We start from the raw sequence: 18,953 nt of genomic DNA on the forward strand, positions 1-18,953 counted from the left end.
GGTTGAGGTAAAGCAAGGGGGGAGCGAAACCCTCTCAAAGACTGGGGTGTGAAAACGCTCAGATAGATGGTTAACTTTTTTTACTTACTCACATGGGAAGCCAATTCCCACCCAGCCCAGCATATGAAATGCTACATTACCAAAGCAGACAGCAGATGGCTTGCTGATTTCTGCTAAGCTGATTTATTATTTTAGTGAGGTATAGGTGGGTGGTTGGGATCCTAACCACCTTATATAAACTGAAGTAGATAAGGAACAATCTTACCTGAAAGCACTACAATTGATAGTTCAAATACTTTTCTTCTTCCACATCATATTGAATTACAGATTTCAGGTTTACAGGCACCAACTGAGGTAAATTAGTTAAATGTATTTTCCTTAAAGATGCACACTGTGTTAAGATTGACACTGGCATCAGCAGGAAATACATTAAACTGTCTGCTTTTTCATCAATAAAATATTCGGAAAGCAACTGCAAAAGAGGTACACAATGCTCTCAAGCGGTGCCTAAAGTATGACTTAAAAGGAAGTGGGGTGATTTCAAAGGGTGTGTGTGGGGGGGAGGGAATGGGATACACTTAACTATGTCCATTTAAAAGAAGTGGGATCTTCAAGCACTGGCTGTTAGGACCTCCAGTGCTGGCTTGAAACCTCTGCTGCTCAGACCAAACAATGGATTGTCCTTCTTGCAGCTAGTGCCAAACTGTGCTGCATATTGATAAAAAGGCAATGTGTCTGTTCGAAGAATTCAGAAATCTTTTGCCCACCAACTGAGCTACCAAGTGTGCTGTGACTACCAATTTGCTACCAAATTTAACTCAAGGTTTTACTGTTGGTATATAAGGCCCTAAACCACTTTGAAGCAGGGTATCTCAGAAACTGCTCTTCCTTTACATCCCACCCTCATCATTTAGATTTTTTGATGAAGATCTGTTGATGGTGCCTGCAGATAAAGCTTGTGGTGACCTCTTGTTCCACCCACTTTTGGTTCCAGTCCCACAACTGCCAGTATGCTATACATTTCTGTGCGCTCTGGCTTCCATCATGGTGTTCCGTTGCGCCAATAAGCGGTTCAGTCATGCTGGCCACATGACCCAGAAAGCTGTCTGTGGACAAATGCTGGCTCCCTCGGCCTGAAAGTGGAGATGAGCACAGCAACCCCATAGTTGCCTTTGACTGGACTTAACTGTCCAGGGGTCCTTTACCTTTACCTTTACCAACAGATTGCTCCTGCCTCCCTGCCAAATTCATCTTATGACTATCTTCTTGAATAAAAAAGTATTCCTGAAGTGGATTAGGAACAAAGCATCACCCTAGGATGAATGCCACTTTAAAAAATAAATAAATCACAATTTTAAATCTGCTTATTATAGATCACATTCACGGTTGTTGAAATAAGTTTATGGCAATCATTTTATTTATTTATTTTTAGACACAGGTCTCAAGGTATCCCCTGACTTGTTTTTGTGGTTTTGTTATGTTTTGCTTTAAATAATCTTAATAAGAAACAAACAACAATTAATTAAATGAGGTAAAGGTAAAGGACCCCTGGACAGTTAAGTCCAGTCACAAGGCGACTATGGGGTTGTAGCACTCATCTCTCTTTCTGGCTGAGGGAGCTGGTGTTTGCCCACAGACAGCTTTCCAGGGCATGTGGCCACCAGGACCAAACCGCTTCTGTCACAAGGGAACACCATGACAGAAGCCAGAGCGCACGGAAACACCATTTACTTTCCTGCCACAGCGGTACCTATTTATCTACTTGCACTGCTGTGCTTTCAAACTGCTAGGTTGGCAGGAGCTGGGACAGAGCAATAGGAGCTCACCCTATTGTGTGGATTTGAACCGCTGACCTTCCGATTAGCAAGCCCCAGAGGCTCAGTGGTTTAGACCACAGTGCCACCCGCTGTGAATAGATAAATAACACCAAGCAAATGATTAAATGAACAGCAGAACTGGAAACCAGAAGCAGCTAAATAAAAATAGCATATGAAAATAACTCAGCCTCTCTACATACCACAAAGAAAAAAACCTGGGTGAATGGGAAAAAATTCCATTTAAATTGCCAAAATAGCAGGTACCAACTGAATGGAGAGAAGGTGCCACTTCAGTTGACTTCAGCCAATCAGTTGACTTCCAAAGAAGGAAACACCCAGAAAAGGGCCTCTGGTGACATGGCTGCCCAAGCCCTTTTGCTGCCTGAGGAAGAACAAAAATGTCACCCCTCCCACTCTGCTCTTAAAGTCAAAGTACAAAATAGCAAGTTATTTTGGCACATAAGGCAGAAAATCCCACAAGCGTGTCTTTCTGGGAGTGAAAAATTAAACACAATTAAATTAAATTTGAAAATTGATGCAGTTTCATGATACTCAAGTCTCTTGCCTAAGGCAGCTGCCTCACTCCATCTAATGGTAGGGCCAGCCCTGTTCTCTGGGAAGAGGGATTGATTGTTAAATCATTCTGGGAATAGTAGCTTTGTGAGGGTAATAGAGGTCTCAGCAACCTTAACAAACTACACATCCCAGGATTCTTTGGAGGAAACCATGACTGTTTAAAGTTGTTGTTGTTGTTTAGTCGTTTAGTCGTGTCCGACTCTTCATGACCCCATGGACCAGATCACGCCAGGCACTCCTGTCTTCCACTGCCTCCCGCAGTTTGTTCAAACTCATGCTGGTAGCTTCGAGAACTCTGTCCCACCATCTTGTCCTCTGTCGTCCCCTTCTCCTTGTGCCCTCCATCTTTCCCAACATTAGGATATTTTCCAGGGAGTCTTCTCTTCTCATGAGGTAGAGTCTCAGCTTTAGGATCTGTCCTTCCAGTGAGCACTCAGGGCTGATTTCCTTAAGAACGGAGAGGTTTGATCTTCTTGCAGTCCATGGGACTCTCAAGAGTCTCCTCCAGCACCATAATTCAAAAGCATCAATTCTTCGGCGATCAGCCTTCTTTATAGTCCAGCTCTCACTTCCATACATCACTACTGGGAAAACCATAGCTTTTACTATACGGACCTTCGACTGTTTAAAGTAGGGTTTCCCAAATGTGGGTCTCCAGCTGTTTTTGGATTACAGTTCCCACCTCCCTGACCACTGGTCCTGCTAGCTAGGGATGATGGGAGTTGTAGTTCAAAAACAGCTGGAGACCTATGTTTGGGAAACCCTGGTTTAAAGTAATATGATATCCCTTTAAATTTTGTATAACTGAGCAATTTCAGTGAGAAATGTCAGAGGCTGGCTCATCCCGAAAAGAGTTGAATTTAAGAGTTGCATGACCACTTCCTGTGTGGGTTCTTCCCTGACGTTTATCAGATTTTCAGAACCTTGAGGAATCATTAGTTCCTTTTCTGGAGGGTGGTACTCTTTAAGCGAATAAGTCAGATCAAATAGTTGATGAACATGGCGAATGAAAAGCAAAGGACAACTGGACCAGAGAGAGGACAGTTGCCCGCAATACCGCCTCGTGCTCAGGCCAAAGGTATGGATAAAAATATTCTAAATATTGCTTTTGGTTTTCAACCGATGTAGCTAGCTAGCCTTTCTTTTAAGTTTCAGAACAAATATTTTGTAAATACATTAACAGAAAAACAAACATAAGGCACAGGGCAAGTACTTGACAGACAAGTGAGAAGTTGAAGGTCAAATGAGGAGGAGAAGGGTTATGGCTGTTGTTTATTTTCAGCTGAGGTGAGCATAGAGAAAGTTACTTGTCCCAGATGTAGCTAGCTATAGCAGGGGTCAGCAAAGTTTTTCAGCAGGGGGCCAGTCCATTGTCCCTCAGACCTTGTGGGGGGCGGCCAGATTATATTTTGGAAGAAAAAAGAAGAACGAATTCCTATGCCCCACAAATAACCCAGAGATGCATTTTAAATAAAAGCACACACTCTACTCATGTAAAAGCATGCTGATTCCCGGACCGTCCGCGGGCCAGATTTAGAAGGTGATTGGGCTGGATCTGGCCCCTGGGCCACCGGGGAGAAGATGCATCCTGGTTGCTGGGGGGGGGGGAGGAAGGCAAATTACTGAGATTCCAAGAACTAGAAAATGAAACAAACGCAGAAGAATTGCACAAAAGTATCGCAGCTGGTGGGCAGGGACAGTGGCTCTTAAGGACCTCTTTAGGACATCTGTTGCCTAGTGTCCAAAGCACACACTTTTTAGTCACAGCTCTGACTCATTGACTAAAAACACTAAAAGGGAGCAACTGTTTCATTTCACAGAAATTTCTTGGAAGGCAACCTTCATACATACTTTCATAACTTTCTTTTTAGGAGGTTCAGAGGCTTTTTTTTAAAAAAGAAACGAAAGCTCACCGTCTGGGGATCCTGCTGGCTGTGGGGTCTGTAGTCACTGGCGGAGGAACGGGGGTGCGAAGGGAGCAGACAGCCCCCGCACCACTATTCCGGTAGGGTGCCATCGCGGCGGCCCCCCTGGATACGCGCCAGGCAGTGGGCACCACGCCCCCCAGGTGGTGCGTCATGCCCCCAAATCACGTGCCACGCCCTTGCGGGTGGCCAGCCACAGCCCCACCTGCTCTCCGCCCCTGGTAGCAGAGCATGCAGTTTCACCACTGTCTGTAGTGGCCTATGTAGTCTGTAGTACTATGACTGTAGGCTGCTTATTTCCGCTCAGTCACGAACCAGATGCAGACCGACTTCAGCTTCAGACCAAGTTACATCCCCATGTGCCCTTAGATCATGGAAGCTCTCAATTGGCCGCTAAAGGTTTCATGTACACTTTCTGTATTGCTGAGTTTCACATCATTTGGTTCTCCACAGATCCTCCTTCTTCCGTGTCCTTCTGGCCTGGAATGGCTTTCGGGGTTTTGCTGGCAGCGAGCATCGCTCTGAAGTGCATTTTGATCTTCATGATTTTGTCGGGTAATTGTACAGTTTCATCATGTAGTCTAAAAATAGGAGCCAGGGCTAACACCCAAACGCCAGCCTACTATGTACAAGAAGACTGAAGGCAGCCCTGTTTAGGGAAGTTTTTAAGGTTTTTGTTTTGCTTTGGTATGGCTGTTCTTTTCTTTTTTAAAAAAAACTGGAAGTTCGAAAAGAGCATAACTATATGTGCATCAAACATGGTGAGTCACAAACAAAAAAGAGAAACAGAACCCGTGTACGGTGGAACCTCAGTTCATGAACTTAATCTGTTCCTGAAGTCTGTTCTTAAACCAAATCCGTTCTTAAACTGAGGCACACTTTCCCTAATGAGGGCTCCCGCTGCCTAACCCTAACCCTAACCCTTCCACCATTCGGCTTCCATTCGTATACTGAGGTAAAGTTCGCAAACCGAAACACTACTTCCGGTTTTGCGGAGTTCATAAACCGAATAGTTCGTAAACAGGACTGTTCGTAAACCGAGGTGCCATTGTATAAGGGAAAACAAAGGGGGGTGTTTAATGTTTTATTGTGTTTTTAATATTGGAAGCCACCCAGAGTGGCTGGGGAGGCCTGACCAGATGAGCGGGGTATAAGTAATAAATTATTATTATTATTATTATTATTATTATTATTATTATTATTATTACTATTATTTCCTAGCCGGTCCTCTCTATGTTCCTCTGTAGGTCTATGACTGGGGTTCCATACACACCATACATTTACACAGGGCTTTTTTTTCAGCTAGAACTCGCTGGACCTCAGTTCTGGCACCTCTCAGGTGGGCTCCATTACCCTTATAAGAGAACAAAGGGAGGTGTTCATGTTGAGTTCCAGCACCTCTTTTTCTAGAAAAATAGCACTGCACTCACAGCACCATACATTCAAAGCACAGCCATCCACCACAAAGAATCTTGGGAATTGTAGTCTGTTGAGGGTGCTTGGGAATTGTATCTCTGCGAGTGGTAAACTATACAGCTCCCAGGGTTCCATTTTGGGTGTGCATGCTTTGAATGCGCTTCAGAGTTCTGTTGTGTGCACCACCTTAAATATAAGGATATATTTTGGATGATAGACAGACTGACATTCTATGCATAGACATCTATGCATAAGAAGAGCTCTCTGCACAACAGCAATGGACGACAGCCTTGCTCTGATGCAGAGCTCTCTCTCTCTCTCTCTCTCTCTCTCTCTCTCTCTCTCTTAAGCTTCCAAGGTTCCTGCTGAGAAAACAAATCCACATGAGATCCAGAGTTGCCGGCAAAAATGCATCCCTTGCAGATCAGCTAACAGCCACGTGACAGGTAACCCCCTGACCTTTTGGCACTTCAGATGCATCCATTATATCTAACTACTTTGGCACCACAGGCAGAACTCAACTCCAGGTGCAGAAGTGACCCGGCTAAGGGCCCCTCCACATTTGGGAGTGGATAAAATGTTCATTTGAATTGGTATTGTCTTAGAAACTCCCTCCACCCACAGTGAGTGCAATGCTAGGACATCTCTTGTCCCTTTCTGTTGACAGCCACCTTTCAATGCAATATTTGATTGTGCTGTTCACTGCGATGCTAACCAGCTTCTGAGTGTAGTGCCCACTCTCAGTTCTCTCCCACTCATCAAATGCAGATATAGGACGGTATCAGTTCCGCGCCAGTTTAGCTCTGTGGACAATACCTGTGCACACCTCAAGCCACTATGGTCCCATTCTTCTGCAGACATAGGAGGATGTGTTTGAGTGTCAGTCTGGTCTGATAGCATAATTTGGCTTTTGTGGCTCACTGTGTCATGCAATATGACAGGCAGGCTTACTGTAGCTGCAGTTGATGCTTCCATAACTGTGTGGATTAAAAAGCCCTTTTAAAAAAAAAGGTCATTGTTGTCTGTGATTGTTGCTGTCATATTATCATGGAGGAGCCGAATGATGTTTGCAAATTTATCTGAGCAGCCAATTTTCAGAAGGACAGTCCACGGGGCATTACTATTTACAGTGTTGAAAGCCTTAGTCAGGTCAATAAACTCCATATACAGGGGTTGGTTTTGCTCTCTGCATTTTTCTTGGAGCTGTTGAGTGGTGAAAATCATGTCCGCTGTCCCCCTAGAAGGCAGAAAACCATTTTGGGATTCAGGAAGGGTCACCTTGGATATTGTTATGAGACGGTTTGCTAAGATCCTTGCAAGAATTTTGCCAGCTGCAGCTAATAGAGAGAAGTCTTGGTAGTTTCCACAATTAGTTCTGTCACCTTTTTTTTTAAAGAGATTGATAATTTTGGCATCTCTAAAGTCTGCTGGGATTTCTTCTCTTTCCCATATTTTTTCAATGAGCTTGTGAAGTTGTTCTGTAAGTTCAATTCCGCCCACTTTGAAGACCCCTGGGCTCTCACTTGTGGGGTGCCTCAGGGTTCTGTCCTCTCCCCCATGCTTTTCAACATTTACATGCAGCCACTGGGAGAGATCATCAGGAGGTTTGGGCTGGGTGTTCATCAGTATGCGGATGATACCCACCTCTACCTCTCTTTTAAGTCAGAACCAGTGAAGGCGGTGAAGTTCCTGTGTGTGTGTCTGGAGGCGGTTGGAGGATGGATGGCGGCTAACAGATTGAGGCTGAATCCTGACAAGACAGAAGTACTGTTTTGGGGGGACAGGAGGCGGGCAGGTGTGGAGGATTCCCTGGTCCTGAATGGGGTAACTGTGCCCCTGAAGGACCAGGTGCGCAGCCTGGGAATCATTTTGGACTCACAGCTGTCCATGGAGGCACAGGTCAAATCTGTATCCAGGGCAGCTGTTTACCAGCTCCATCTGGTACGTAGGCTGAGACCCTATCTGCCTGCAGACTGTCTCGCCAGAGTGGTGCATGCTCTGGTTATCTCCCGCTTGGACTACTGCAATGCGCTCTACGTGGGGCTACCTTTGAAGGTGACCCGGAAACTACAACTAATCCAGAATGCGGCAGCTAGACTGGTGACTGGGAGCGGCCGCCGAGACCATATAACACCGGTCTTGAAAGATCTACATTGGCTCCCAGTACGTTTCCGAGCACAATTCAAAGTGTTGGTGCTGACCTTTAAAGCCCTAAACGGCCTTGGTCCAGTATATCTGAAAGAGCGTCTCCTCCCCCATCGTTCTGCCCGGACACTGAGGTCCAGTTCCGAGGGCCTTCTGGCGGTTCCCTCACTGCGAGAGGCCAAGTTACAGGGAACCAGGCAGAGGGCCTTCTCGGTAGTGGCGCCCGCCCTGTGGAATTCCCTCCCATCAGATGTCAAAGCGATAAACAACTACGTGACATTCAGAAGACATCTGAAGGCAGCCCTGTTCAGGGAAGTTTTTAATATGTGACATTTTTGTGTATTTTTCATCTTTGTTGGAAGCCGCCCAGAGTGGCTGGGGAAACCCAGCCAGATGGGCGGGGTACAAATAATAAATTATTATTATTATTATTATTATTATTATTATTATTATTATTATTATTATTTCAGCAGGTATCCCATCAGGTCCACTGGCTTTGTTGTTTTTCATTTGGTTAATAGCTGTACACAGCTCTCCCAGATTTGGAGATACTGCAAGCTCATCTCTAATTTGTTTTTGCGGAATTTGTGAGAGGCCCTCAGCAGCTACGGGGAAGTTGCAGTTAAGGAGATGTTGGTAATGTTCTTTCCAGCGCAGTGCAATAGCTTTTTTATCTTTTAGAAGTGTGGTACCGCCTGCTGAGCGTAGAGGGCATATGCCATGATCTATTGGCCCACAGATGGTCTTTGTGGCTTTAAAGAAACTCTGTGCATCATGAGTGTCAGCTAAGTGCTGGATCTCTTGAGCTTTTTTTTATCCACCAGGTGTTTTTTAGTTCTCTGGTTCTTCTTTGAACCTCAGCCTGTTCAAAAGGAATAGACCAAATAGGAAGGGAGGAGGAGGAGTATTGTACACAAAGGATGTGTACACTTGTGAAGAAATCTATGAACTGGAGCATGAAAAACAGATTGAGAGTATATGGGTAAAATTGTAGGAGAGAGAAACGAAAGTGATCTTACTGTGGGTGTTTGCTATAGACTGCCAAGCCAGACTGAAGACTCAGATGATGCCTTACTAGAGAAGATTACCAAACATTTAAAAAGGAGAGAAATAGTAGCCATGACTTCCCCAATATCTGTTGGGACTCAAAGTGTAAGGTCTGACAAATTCCTACATTGCACCATTGACAATTTCCCAGAAGGTGAAAGAACCAGCAAGGGGATCATCTATTTTGGACCTGGTCCTCACCAATAGGGAGGAACTGATAGATGAAGTGGAAGTGCTTTGAGACTTGGGAGGAAGTGATGATGTTCTTCTGGGTTTCTGGATACAGAGGCAAGGGGAAATTGAGTGTAGTCGGACTCACACTCTGGACTTTAAGAAGGACAATTTCTAAAAGCTGAAGGAACTACTGGGTATGACCCCGTGGTCAGAAATACTCAGTGAGAAGATGGAAGTTTCTAAAAGGAGAAATAGTAAAGTAAAGGGTAAAGGTACCCCTTACCATTAGGTCCAGTCGTGGCCGACTCTGGGGTTGCGGTGCTCATCTCGCTTTATTGGCCAAGGGAGCCGGTGTACAGCTTCCAGGTCATGTGGCCAGCATGACTAAGCCGCTTCTGGCGAACCAGAGCAGCACACGGAAACGCCGTTTACCTTCCCACTGGAGCGGTACCTATTTATCTACTTGCACTTTGACGTGCTTTCGAACTGCTAGGTGGGCAGGAGCAGGGACCGAGCAACGGAAGCTCACCCCGTCGCGGGGATTCAAACCACCGACCTTCCGATCGGCAAGTCCTAGGCTCTGTGGTTTAACCCACAGCGCCACCCGCGTCCCTAAAAGGAGAAATAGTGAAGGCCCAAATGCAGACAATACCAACAAGAAAGAAATATGGGAGGCATCTAAGGAAACCGGTGTGGCTACATAAGGAGCTTACAGATGAGTTGAGAGTTAAGAAGGACATGTATAAGAAATGAAAAAAGGGGGAATCGCAAAGGAGGAGTATACACAAGTAGCCAACAGTTGCAGAGGGAAAGTCGGGCTGGCTAAAGCTCAGAATGAACTCAGGCTTGCAAGAGTGGTGAAAAATACAGTGGTACCTTGGGTTACATATGCTTCAGGTTACATACGCTTCAGGTTACAGACTCCGCTAACCCAGAAATATTACCTCGGGTTAAGAACTTTGCTTCAGGATGAGAACAGAAATCGTGCTCTGGCAGCACAGCAGCAGGAGGCCCCATTAGCTAAAGTGGTGCTTCAGGTTAAGAACAGTTTCAGGTTAAGAACGGACCTCTGGAACGAATTAAGTACTTAACCTGAGGTACCACTGTAATGAAAAAGGTTTCTTCAGCTATGTCTGAAGTAAGAGGAAGAAGATGCAAGCGGTAGATCCTCTGCGGGGGAAGAGAGAGAAATGCTATTGGGTGACAGAGAAAATGCGGAACTACTCAACGCCTACTTTGCCTCTGTCTTCACCCAAAAGGAAAGTGATGCCCAACCTAGTGATAACAGAATAAATGATGTAAGGAGGGAACTGCAGCTCAAGATAGGAAAAGAGGTAGTAAGGGAACAGCTAGCTGCTTTAAATGAATTCAAATTTCCAGGGCCTGATGAGCTGCATCCAAGGATACTAAAGGAGCTTGAAGATGTAATTTCAGAGCCTTTGTCTATTACCTTTGAGAATTCTTGGGGAACAGGTGAGGTCCCTACAGACTGGAGATGGACAAATGTTGTCCCCATCTTCAAAAGGGGGGGAAAGGAAGACCCAGGTAACTGAGAGCCAGTGTGGTGTAGTGGTTAAGAGTGGTAGACTCATAATCTGGGGAACTGGGTTCGCATCTCCCCTCCTCCACATGCAGCTGCTGAGTGACCTTGGGCCAGTCACACTTCTCTGAAGTCTCTCAGCCTCACTCACCTCACAGAGTGTTTGTTGTGGGGGAGGAAGGGAAAGGAGAATGGTAGCCGCTTTGAGACTCCTTAGGGTAGTGATAAAGCTGGATATCAAATCCAAACTCTTCTTCTTCTACCGAACTGTGAGCTTGACACTGATACCAGGAAAGGTCCTAGAACAGATAATTCAACGGTCAGTCTGTGAGCATTTAGAAAAGGATGCTGTGATTACTAAGACCCAGCATGGGTTTATCAATAATAAATCATACTGGCCCTGACACTCACTCTCACTCACACACACACAACTATCCTCCAACCAGAGAAGCAAGGGGCATAATCAGAGTTCAAGGAAATATTCCAGCCAGGCAAACATTCAGGTTGTGATGTGGGACAAGTGAGGGGTGTGGCCTGGCGGAGTTTATAGGGCCACATAGAGAGTCCTGGAGGGCCGCATTTGATCTCTGGGCCTGATGTTCCCTACCCCTCCACTAACGGCTCCAGTCATAATGAAAACTTCCACTTAATACCACAATGACTGCTTGACACTCATGCAGCAATTTAAGATTCAAGACGGGTGGGCAAAACCAATAGTGAGAGTTTTTATTCAGACCTCAAAGTGCAGGCGAGTTGAGAGAGGATGGCAGAGAAGCAGAGGCAGAAGTTTTTGAGTCCTAGCTTTTTAAAGTTGGGTCATTTACAGACCCTGAAGTATCAATACAGTGGTACCTCGGGTTACGAGCTTAATTTGTTCCGGAGGTCCGTTCTTAACCCGAAACTGTTCTTAACCTGAGGTGCGCTTTCGCTAATGGGGCCTCCCGCTGCCGCCAGCACATGATTTCTGTTCTCATCCTGGGGCAAAGTTCGCAACCCAGAGCAACTACTTCCGGGTTAGCGGAGTTTGTAACCTGACGCGTTTGTAACCTGAAGCGTTTGTAACCCAAGGTACCACTGTAATATGTGGCTGTATCTTTAAGCAGTCGAGCAATAGTCTTTAATCCTATTTTGCCTCTGCCCCAGCTGCAACAAAACATGTCTCTCCTTTATTGGTCTCTACAGCCACAGCAGGCACTGAAACTGTCAAACAGCTTGACCTCACCCCCCCCCAAAAAAAGGTGCACTCCATTGTCTCCTGAGACAGACAGATGCCAACAACATTAAGAGCAGGGGTTGGGAACCTCAGGCCTAGAGTCCAAGTGCGGCCCTCCAAGCCCTCTCTGTTGGGACTTGAGGGCTCTCCCTAGGCCAGAGGTGGTAAACCATTGTCAGCCAGAGGGGCACATTCCCTTCTGGGTAATCTTCTGGGAGCTGCATGCCGGAGTTGGGGGGAAGATGCAAAGTAGATGGGTGCAATGAATTTAAATTTATGTAAAAGTCACTATGGTGTTTTACTTTTATGAAAAAAAAGGTAACGTTTCTATCCACCCACTTTACTGAGCTCAGTTTGGGGGCAGAGGGAATCCACATGCCATAATAATTGCTTGTAAAAGTTAATCTGCATTCTGTTCCTCTGAGTATTATTATTATTATTATTATTATTATTATTATTATTTACTTATACCCCACCCTGGGTTGCCCCAGCTACTCTAAGCGACGAGTGTGATAGTTAAGCTAGATATTTATATTCTATGTTGTTTTCCCATGTAATTGTCATTTGAATATAATGCTGTTCTTTATGTCTCCCATCCCCAAGATTCACATAGGTATCAGGTGCCGTTGATTTTTATTTTTTGACACTACTGTGCTTATATCTTCTATAAACTGAGGGCCCCTCTGAGATTGGTGGCTTTGTTTGTTTTTCCAGGGGGATTCAGCAACAAAACTTTTGTAAGTCAAACACTGAAAGCGAAATTGCATAGCTAATACTACCATGAGAACAACGAATCATGAACATGCAATAAAAAAGGAGGTCTGGAGGAGTTTTGATATGCATTAGTTGATCTTCTGCTTATTAAAAATGGTCTTTCCAAACATATTTTCTCTTGCCTGGTCACCATCTTTTTACCCACTGGGGCAAATTAAAGAACCTCCTTTTTGATCTTTGGTTATAGGGACTGAATAACATCATCATCATCAAACCTTTATTGGTATCACATCCAAACATTCAAAATAAATCAATACAGAATTACCACTTCCCCAGTGGCACAAAACATTTGCTAAAAGAAAGGAGGCAGAGCAGTCTATCGTCACATCTCTAGGTCTCCAGGGAGATCAGACGTATTTCGACAACAAAAAACCAAATACAGTGGTACCTCTGGTTACGTACTCAATTCGTTCCGGAGGTCCGTTCTTAACCTGAAACTGTTCTTAACCTGAAGATAATGGGGCCTCCTGCTGCTGCCGTGCCGCTGGAGCACAATTTCTGTTCTCATCCTGAAGCAAAGTTCTTAACCTGAGGTACTATTTCTGGGTTAGTGGAGTCTGTAACCTGAAGCGTATGTAACCCGAGGTACCACTGTAGAGATATTTAGCCACTAACTTGGTGATCATTCCCCAGTAATAGAAAATGTATGACCTCCAACTCTGTTTTCCATTTGGGGATGCAGAGTTGATCTAGAATCTGCTGGCGGAGATCAGCATATAGTTTAAATTAAGAACCATATGTGTAAGGGTTTCCACCAGGTGGTCTTCACATGGGCAAGTTCTTTCTCCTTCCACCCTGCCTGAGAACCTTCCCCAAATGCTGAGATCTCTTTTTCCTCTTCACAGCCAATCTGACTCTGGATCCAAGCACAGCTCATCCCCAGCTCTACGTATCAGAAGATCTGAAGAGTGTGAAATGGAGATACATGAAGCAAAGTGTGAACAGTAGTTCTCTGAGATATGACTTGTTGGACAGCATCCTAAGCCACCAGGGCATCAACTCGGGGAAATTTTGCTGGGAAGTGGAAGTGGTGGAAGGGGGCGATTGGTGGGGTGTGGGAATCGTGAGGGCGTCTGCAAACAGAAATGGGAAAATTTTCCTTGCACCAGAGGGGGGGTACTGGGGGGTACAGCATATTGATGGGCAGTACCAGTCAATTACTGCCAATCCTAGGACAAATTTGTCCTTGTGCCATCCCCCGAGTAGGATCCGTGTTTCCCTAGACTACTCGGAGGGCCTGGTAGCATTTTTTGACGGTGATACTGATGCCCATCTCTTTACCTTTCCGAAAGCGAAATTCTCTGGGGAAAAGGTCCATGCCTGGTTCTTGATTGCGGGATGGAATGGGGAGCTCACAGTCCATCCATGAGAGAAAGGAGCATCTTAATCAAGAGTTACCAAGCTGTGGTCCATGATCTTCATTCAGGTGGTCCATAGCATTTATCTGGATTTGTGGTTGAAGACGGCTGGCGGAACATCCACCACATCAAATAGTCCTGTTGATTATAGCTTCTTTTATTTCTTATACTGTACAGGCGGTGACTATTTTGGGCGTGTCCAACTGATGCATGGTTGCCGACGTGTGAGTCCTTTTGGACCCGGATAAGGGCAGAATGGGGGTGTAATGGGGGCAGGGTGGGGCAGAACAGGGGTGGGGTGTAATGGGATGGGACACACTTTTGCGTGGGGGGGGGGGGACGGGCCGGGAATGGAACCCCCAAGCAAAATGGTTGCTGTTTATGCTGTGTTGTATTGCGACTTGAATTGTATGGACTTGCAATTGCCACAACAGGCAGAAAAAGTGGCCGGCCAAGACCCTCAGCACTTTTCAAGGTGTCATAGAATGACAGAACTGTAGACTAAACAGTCATTTAGTCCAACCCCCTGCAATGTAGGAATCGCAACTAAAACACCCACGACAGATGGAGGTTTACAAACCTCCAATGAAGGAGAGTCCACCACTTTTCAAGGAAGTTTGTCCCACTGTCGAACTGCTCTTACTGTCCATGGGGGATGGGGGGAGGGGAGTTTATGAACCACTGTCTTTCTTCTATCAGAGTCTCTCGACCCTGCTGTTCAAGGGCCTCAAATTGCTCTCTGGCTCTGTGGACGCTATACCTTTAAATCACATTCAGAACGCATTGCCTTCAAAGAATTAGGGGCACTCTCGTCTCTTAACGTCATGCAAGGAATTGTATCTGTGAGGGGTGACCTACTGTGCCTGGAATTCTCTGATGTGCTTCAAATGTGCTTTAAAGGTTTGGTTGCAGGGATCAGCAACCTTTTTCAGCAGGGGGTCAGTCCACTGTCCCTCAGATCTTGTGGGGGGGGCAGACTATATTTTGAAAAAAATAATAATGAACGAATTCCTATGCCCCACAAATAACCCAGAGATGCATCTTAAATAAAAGCACACATTCTACTCATGTGAAAACACGCTGATTCCTGGACCATTTGCGGGCCAGATTTAGAAGGCGATTGGGCTGGATCCGGCCCCCGGGCCTTAATTTGCCTTCCCATGGTTTAGTGTGTACAAAGCCTGGAGTATATGGCCTGGAGAGCTCTCATACAGGAACGTCCTTCATATCCCTAAACTGACATGACGGTAATTCCTTTACCAGGCAAACCCAAATGCCACAAAAGAGCAGGCAAGTTTTCAATTTCCCCAATAACTCTTCATAAGTTTTGTGATTTTCATCTCTGTTGTTTGCAACACCGTCTTGTTTTTAATAAGCACGCCTCTCTGAAACAATTTGTGTTTGCAGTCTATGAATTTATTGTATCCAAATAAAGGGGGGGGGAGGAAGAAAGCCTTGGTGTTGCCTGATGTTATGGAGTCTTGTGTGGGAGTCGAGGCAGACATTCAAATGAGATTCTGTGGGGTTTTCCTGTTGCACCATGGACTGTTGGTAAGATGAAACACACAATGCCCGGGCTCCCGTTTTCAAGAATATAAAATCCAGCTATTATCCACATCTGCCTACTTCTTTAGGAAAAACACACAGGTTTCCTGATGGGTGGATTACAGAAATAAAGAATGGCCTTAATAATCATCATCATTTATTATTTATACCCCGCCCACCTGGCTGGGCTTCCCCAGCCACACTGGGTGGCTTCCAACAAAATATTAAAATACCGTAATGCATCAAACATTAAAAGCTTCTCTAAACAGGTCTGCCTTCAGGTGTCTTCTGAAAGTCTAGTAGTTGTTCTCTTTGACATCTGGTGGGAGGGTGTTCCACAGGGTGGGTGCCACTACTGAGAAGGCCCTCTGCCTGGTTCCCTGTAACTTGGCTTCTTGCAGTGAGGGAGCCACCAGAAGGCCCTCAGCCCTGGACCTCAGTGAACGATGGGGGTGGAGATGCTCCTTCAGGTATACTGGGCCGAGGCTGTTTAGGGCTTTAAAGGTCAACACCAACACTTTGAATTGTGCTTGAAAACATACTGGGTGCCAATGTAGGTCTTTCAGGACCGGTGTTATGCGGTCTCGGCGGCCACTCCCAGTCACAGTCTAGCTGCCGCATTCTGGATTAGTTGTAGTTTCTGGGTCACCTTCAAAGGTAGCCCCACATAGAGCGCATTGCAGTAGTCCAAGTGGGAGATAACCAGAGCATGAGCCACTCTGGCGAGGCAGAGGGAAGGAGATTGGACAAATTCATGGATAGCCATAGCTATGTTCTCTCCATGGTCAGAGGCATGAATGGCTGGGGATCACCATGGCAAGTGTGGTTGCTCTCAGGTCCTGCGTGGGGCTTGCCCATCAGGATCTGGTTGGCCACCATGAGAACCGGATGCTGAAATAGATGGACTTTGGGGCTGATCCAACCAGGCTCTTCTTATGTTCTTGCTCTAGTAAGCGAATGGGGAGATAGCATCTTTTACAGTTGGAAGGGACCCAGGGGTCATCAAGTCCAACTCCCTGCATTGCAGGAATCTCAGCTAAAGCAGCCATGCCAGGTGGCCCTCCAACCTCTGCTTAAAAACCTCTGAGGAAGGAGAGGACACCACCTCCTGAGGGAGACTGTTCCACTGTCAAACAGCTTTTCCTGTCAGAAAGTTTTTCCACATGTTTAATCGGAATCTCCTTTCTTGTACCTTGAAGCCATTGCTTTGGTTCCTACCCTCCAAAGCAGGAGAAAACAATCTTGCTCCATCTTCCATGTGACAGCCCTTAAGATACTTTGAAGACGGCTATCCTATCTTCACTCAGTCTCCTCTTTTCCAGGCTAAACATACCCAGCTCCTTCAAGTGTTCCCCGTAAGACTTAGTTTCCAGACCCTTGATCATCTTGGTCGCCCTCCTCTGCACATGTTCCAGCTTGTCAACATCCTTCTTAAATTGTGGTGCCTAGAATTGGACACAGCATTCCAGGTGTGGCCTGACCAAGGCAGAATAGAGTGGTACTATTACTTCCCTTGATTGGGACACTATACTTCTGTGGATGCAGCCTAGAATAAGATAATAATAATAATAATAATAATAATAATAATAATAATAATAATAATAATAATAATAATAATAATATTATACTATTTGTACCCCGCCCATCTGGATGGGTTTCCCCAGCCACTCTGGGCGGCTTCCAACAAAGATTAAAAATACATTAAAATGTCACACATTAAAAACTTCCCTGAACAGGGCTGCCTTCAGATGTCTTCTGAAGGTCAAGTAGTTGTTTATCTCCTTGATATCTGGTGGGAGGGTGTTTGCAGTCTATGAATTTATTGTATCCAAATAAAGGGGGAGGGGAGGAAGAAAGTCTTGGTGTTGGCTGCTACAATCTTGCAATGTTTAAAGGATGAATCGACCAACCAGACCGTGAAAATTCACGCTCCTGGTATTAAGCTAGTCACACCTCCATTTGCACTGCCAGGAAATCGCAGTTAGGCAGGCAGTCACCCAACTCAACCACACCCTTGTTACCTGCTTGGCTGGTTCAGAAGGGGCCTGCTCACTCATGCAGAAGCGCTCTGAGCATTCACTATACAGCTAAGTTTCCCAGTGCTGGATTCCTCCACAATGCCTAGAATGCATAATGGAATTCCATGCCACAAAATTCGCCCCATCCATCCTTCTGAAAATTGGCTGCCCAGATAAATTTCTGAATATCCTTCAGCTCCTCCATGATAATATGACAGCAACAATTGCAGATAACAATGGCTCGCAAAGTGAACCATTCACAGTGGGATCAGGTGCTAAACAGGGTTGTGTTATTGCCCCAACTCTATTTATTATTTTCATTGCTATGATCCTGTCTTTCAGCCTGCTCTCAGCTGTTCCCTTGGAAACCGGCATCCAAAGTCAGAGGGAGTCGACGCTGGCGGCTCTGGCCTCTGCTCAGCCTGCGTCAAATCTAAACCTCTCTGTTCCTTCCCGTATTCTGCAGCTGGCTGTAAAGTTCCACTTGGAGCTGGCTCGTTCCTGACAGGTGGGTGGGGCTAGGGGTAAAAGTGGGTGGAGCAAGCAATTGACTCACACATCTCTCTCTATTCAGGCAAGCAAGAAATATTATTGTAGTTCAAGGATACATTTGAGCCAGGCAGAAACAGTCTAGGAGGGTGCAAACCTCCTTGGAGTTTTATGAGCAGAGGTTGGAGGGCCACCTGTCATGGATGCTTTAGCTGACAATCCTGCATTGCAGGGGGTTGGACTAGATGACCCTCAGGGTCCCTTCCAACTCCAAGATCCTATGGTTCTACGATTCTATGAAAGCAAGGATATAGCTTGTGGCCTGAGGAGAGTTCCAAGGGCCAATCAGGGAGGCCTGGAAGGCCGCTATCAGCATCTGGACCTGAGGTTGTTTGGGAGATTAGACCCAATCTATGGAAGATGATGCTGTGGGCTAAAAGGAGCCTCCATGTTCAGCAGCAGCAGGATTTATGGGACCTTGTGTGTAAGGGATTATTCACCCTTACCTTTTGCCCCGCTCCTTCTAAGAGGTCCACCCTTTAATGCTCCATGTCCAAACATTGTTGTTGAGGGATTTTTGCCCTGAGTTTTCCCTGCGAAGATCCACTCTTTAAAGCTGAATCGGAGCAAATGTCAATTCTGGTTTTCCATGAATTGACATTTATTCCTTTTCCCCCAAATTTTTTTATTCATTTTATAACACACACACAAAACACAAACAGAAAAGACAAACAATACGAACAAATTCTTGTCATATCCTCATTTTTCTAAAAATTGTTAAGTGGGCTTCCCCAAGTCCCACCTATCTGATTTTCATCTTTAGCAGTTTACATACAACATAATTTCTAACCATCTTTTTTTTTAATCACACTTAAAATAATTTTATCACTTACAAATAATACTATTTTAAAATACC

The 18,953-nt window shown here is 45.4% G+C and overlaps 1 protein-coding gene across 1 annotated transcript; it reads left to right on the forward strand.

Moving 5' to 3' along the window:
• The first annotated feature begins 4,771 nt into the window (after nucleotides 1-4,771).
• Nucleotides 4,772-14,218, forward strand: LOC114591966 (butyrophilin subfamily 1 member A1-like). Its single transcript, XM_028719751.2, has 3 exons — nucleotides 4,772-4,873; nucleotides 6,085-6,180; nucleotides 13,473-14,218. Exons 1-3 carry the CDS (start codon nucleotides 4,804-4,806, stop codon nucleotides 13,994-13,996), a joined length of 690 nt encoding a protein of 229 aa, XP_028575584.2. The 5' UTR covers nucleotides 4,772-4,803; the 3' UTR covers nucleotides 13,997-14,218.
• The last annotated feature ends 4,735 nt before the right edge of the window (nucleotides 14,219-18,953 follow it).

The sequence above is a fragment of the Podarcis muralis genome, chromosome 2 (genome assembly GCF_964188315.1).
Source record: "Podarcis muralis chromosome 2, rPodMur119.hap1.1, whole genome shotgun sequence".
Taxonomy (NCBI): Eukaryota; Metazoa; Chordata; class Lepidosauria; order Squamata; family Lacertidae; genus Podarcis; species Podarcis muralis.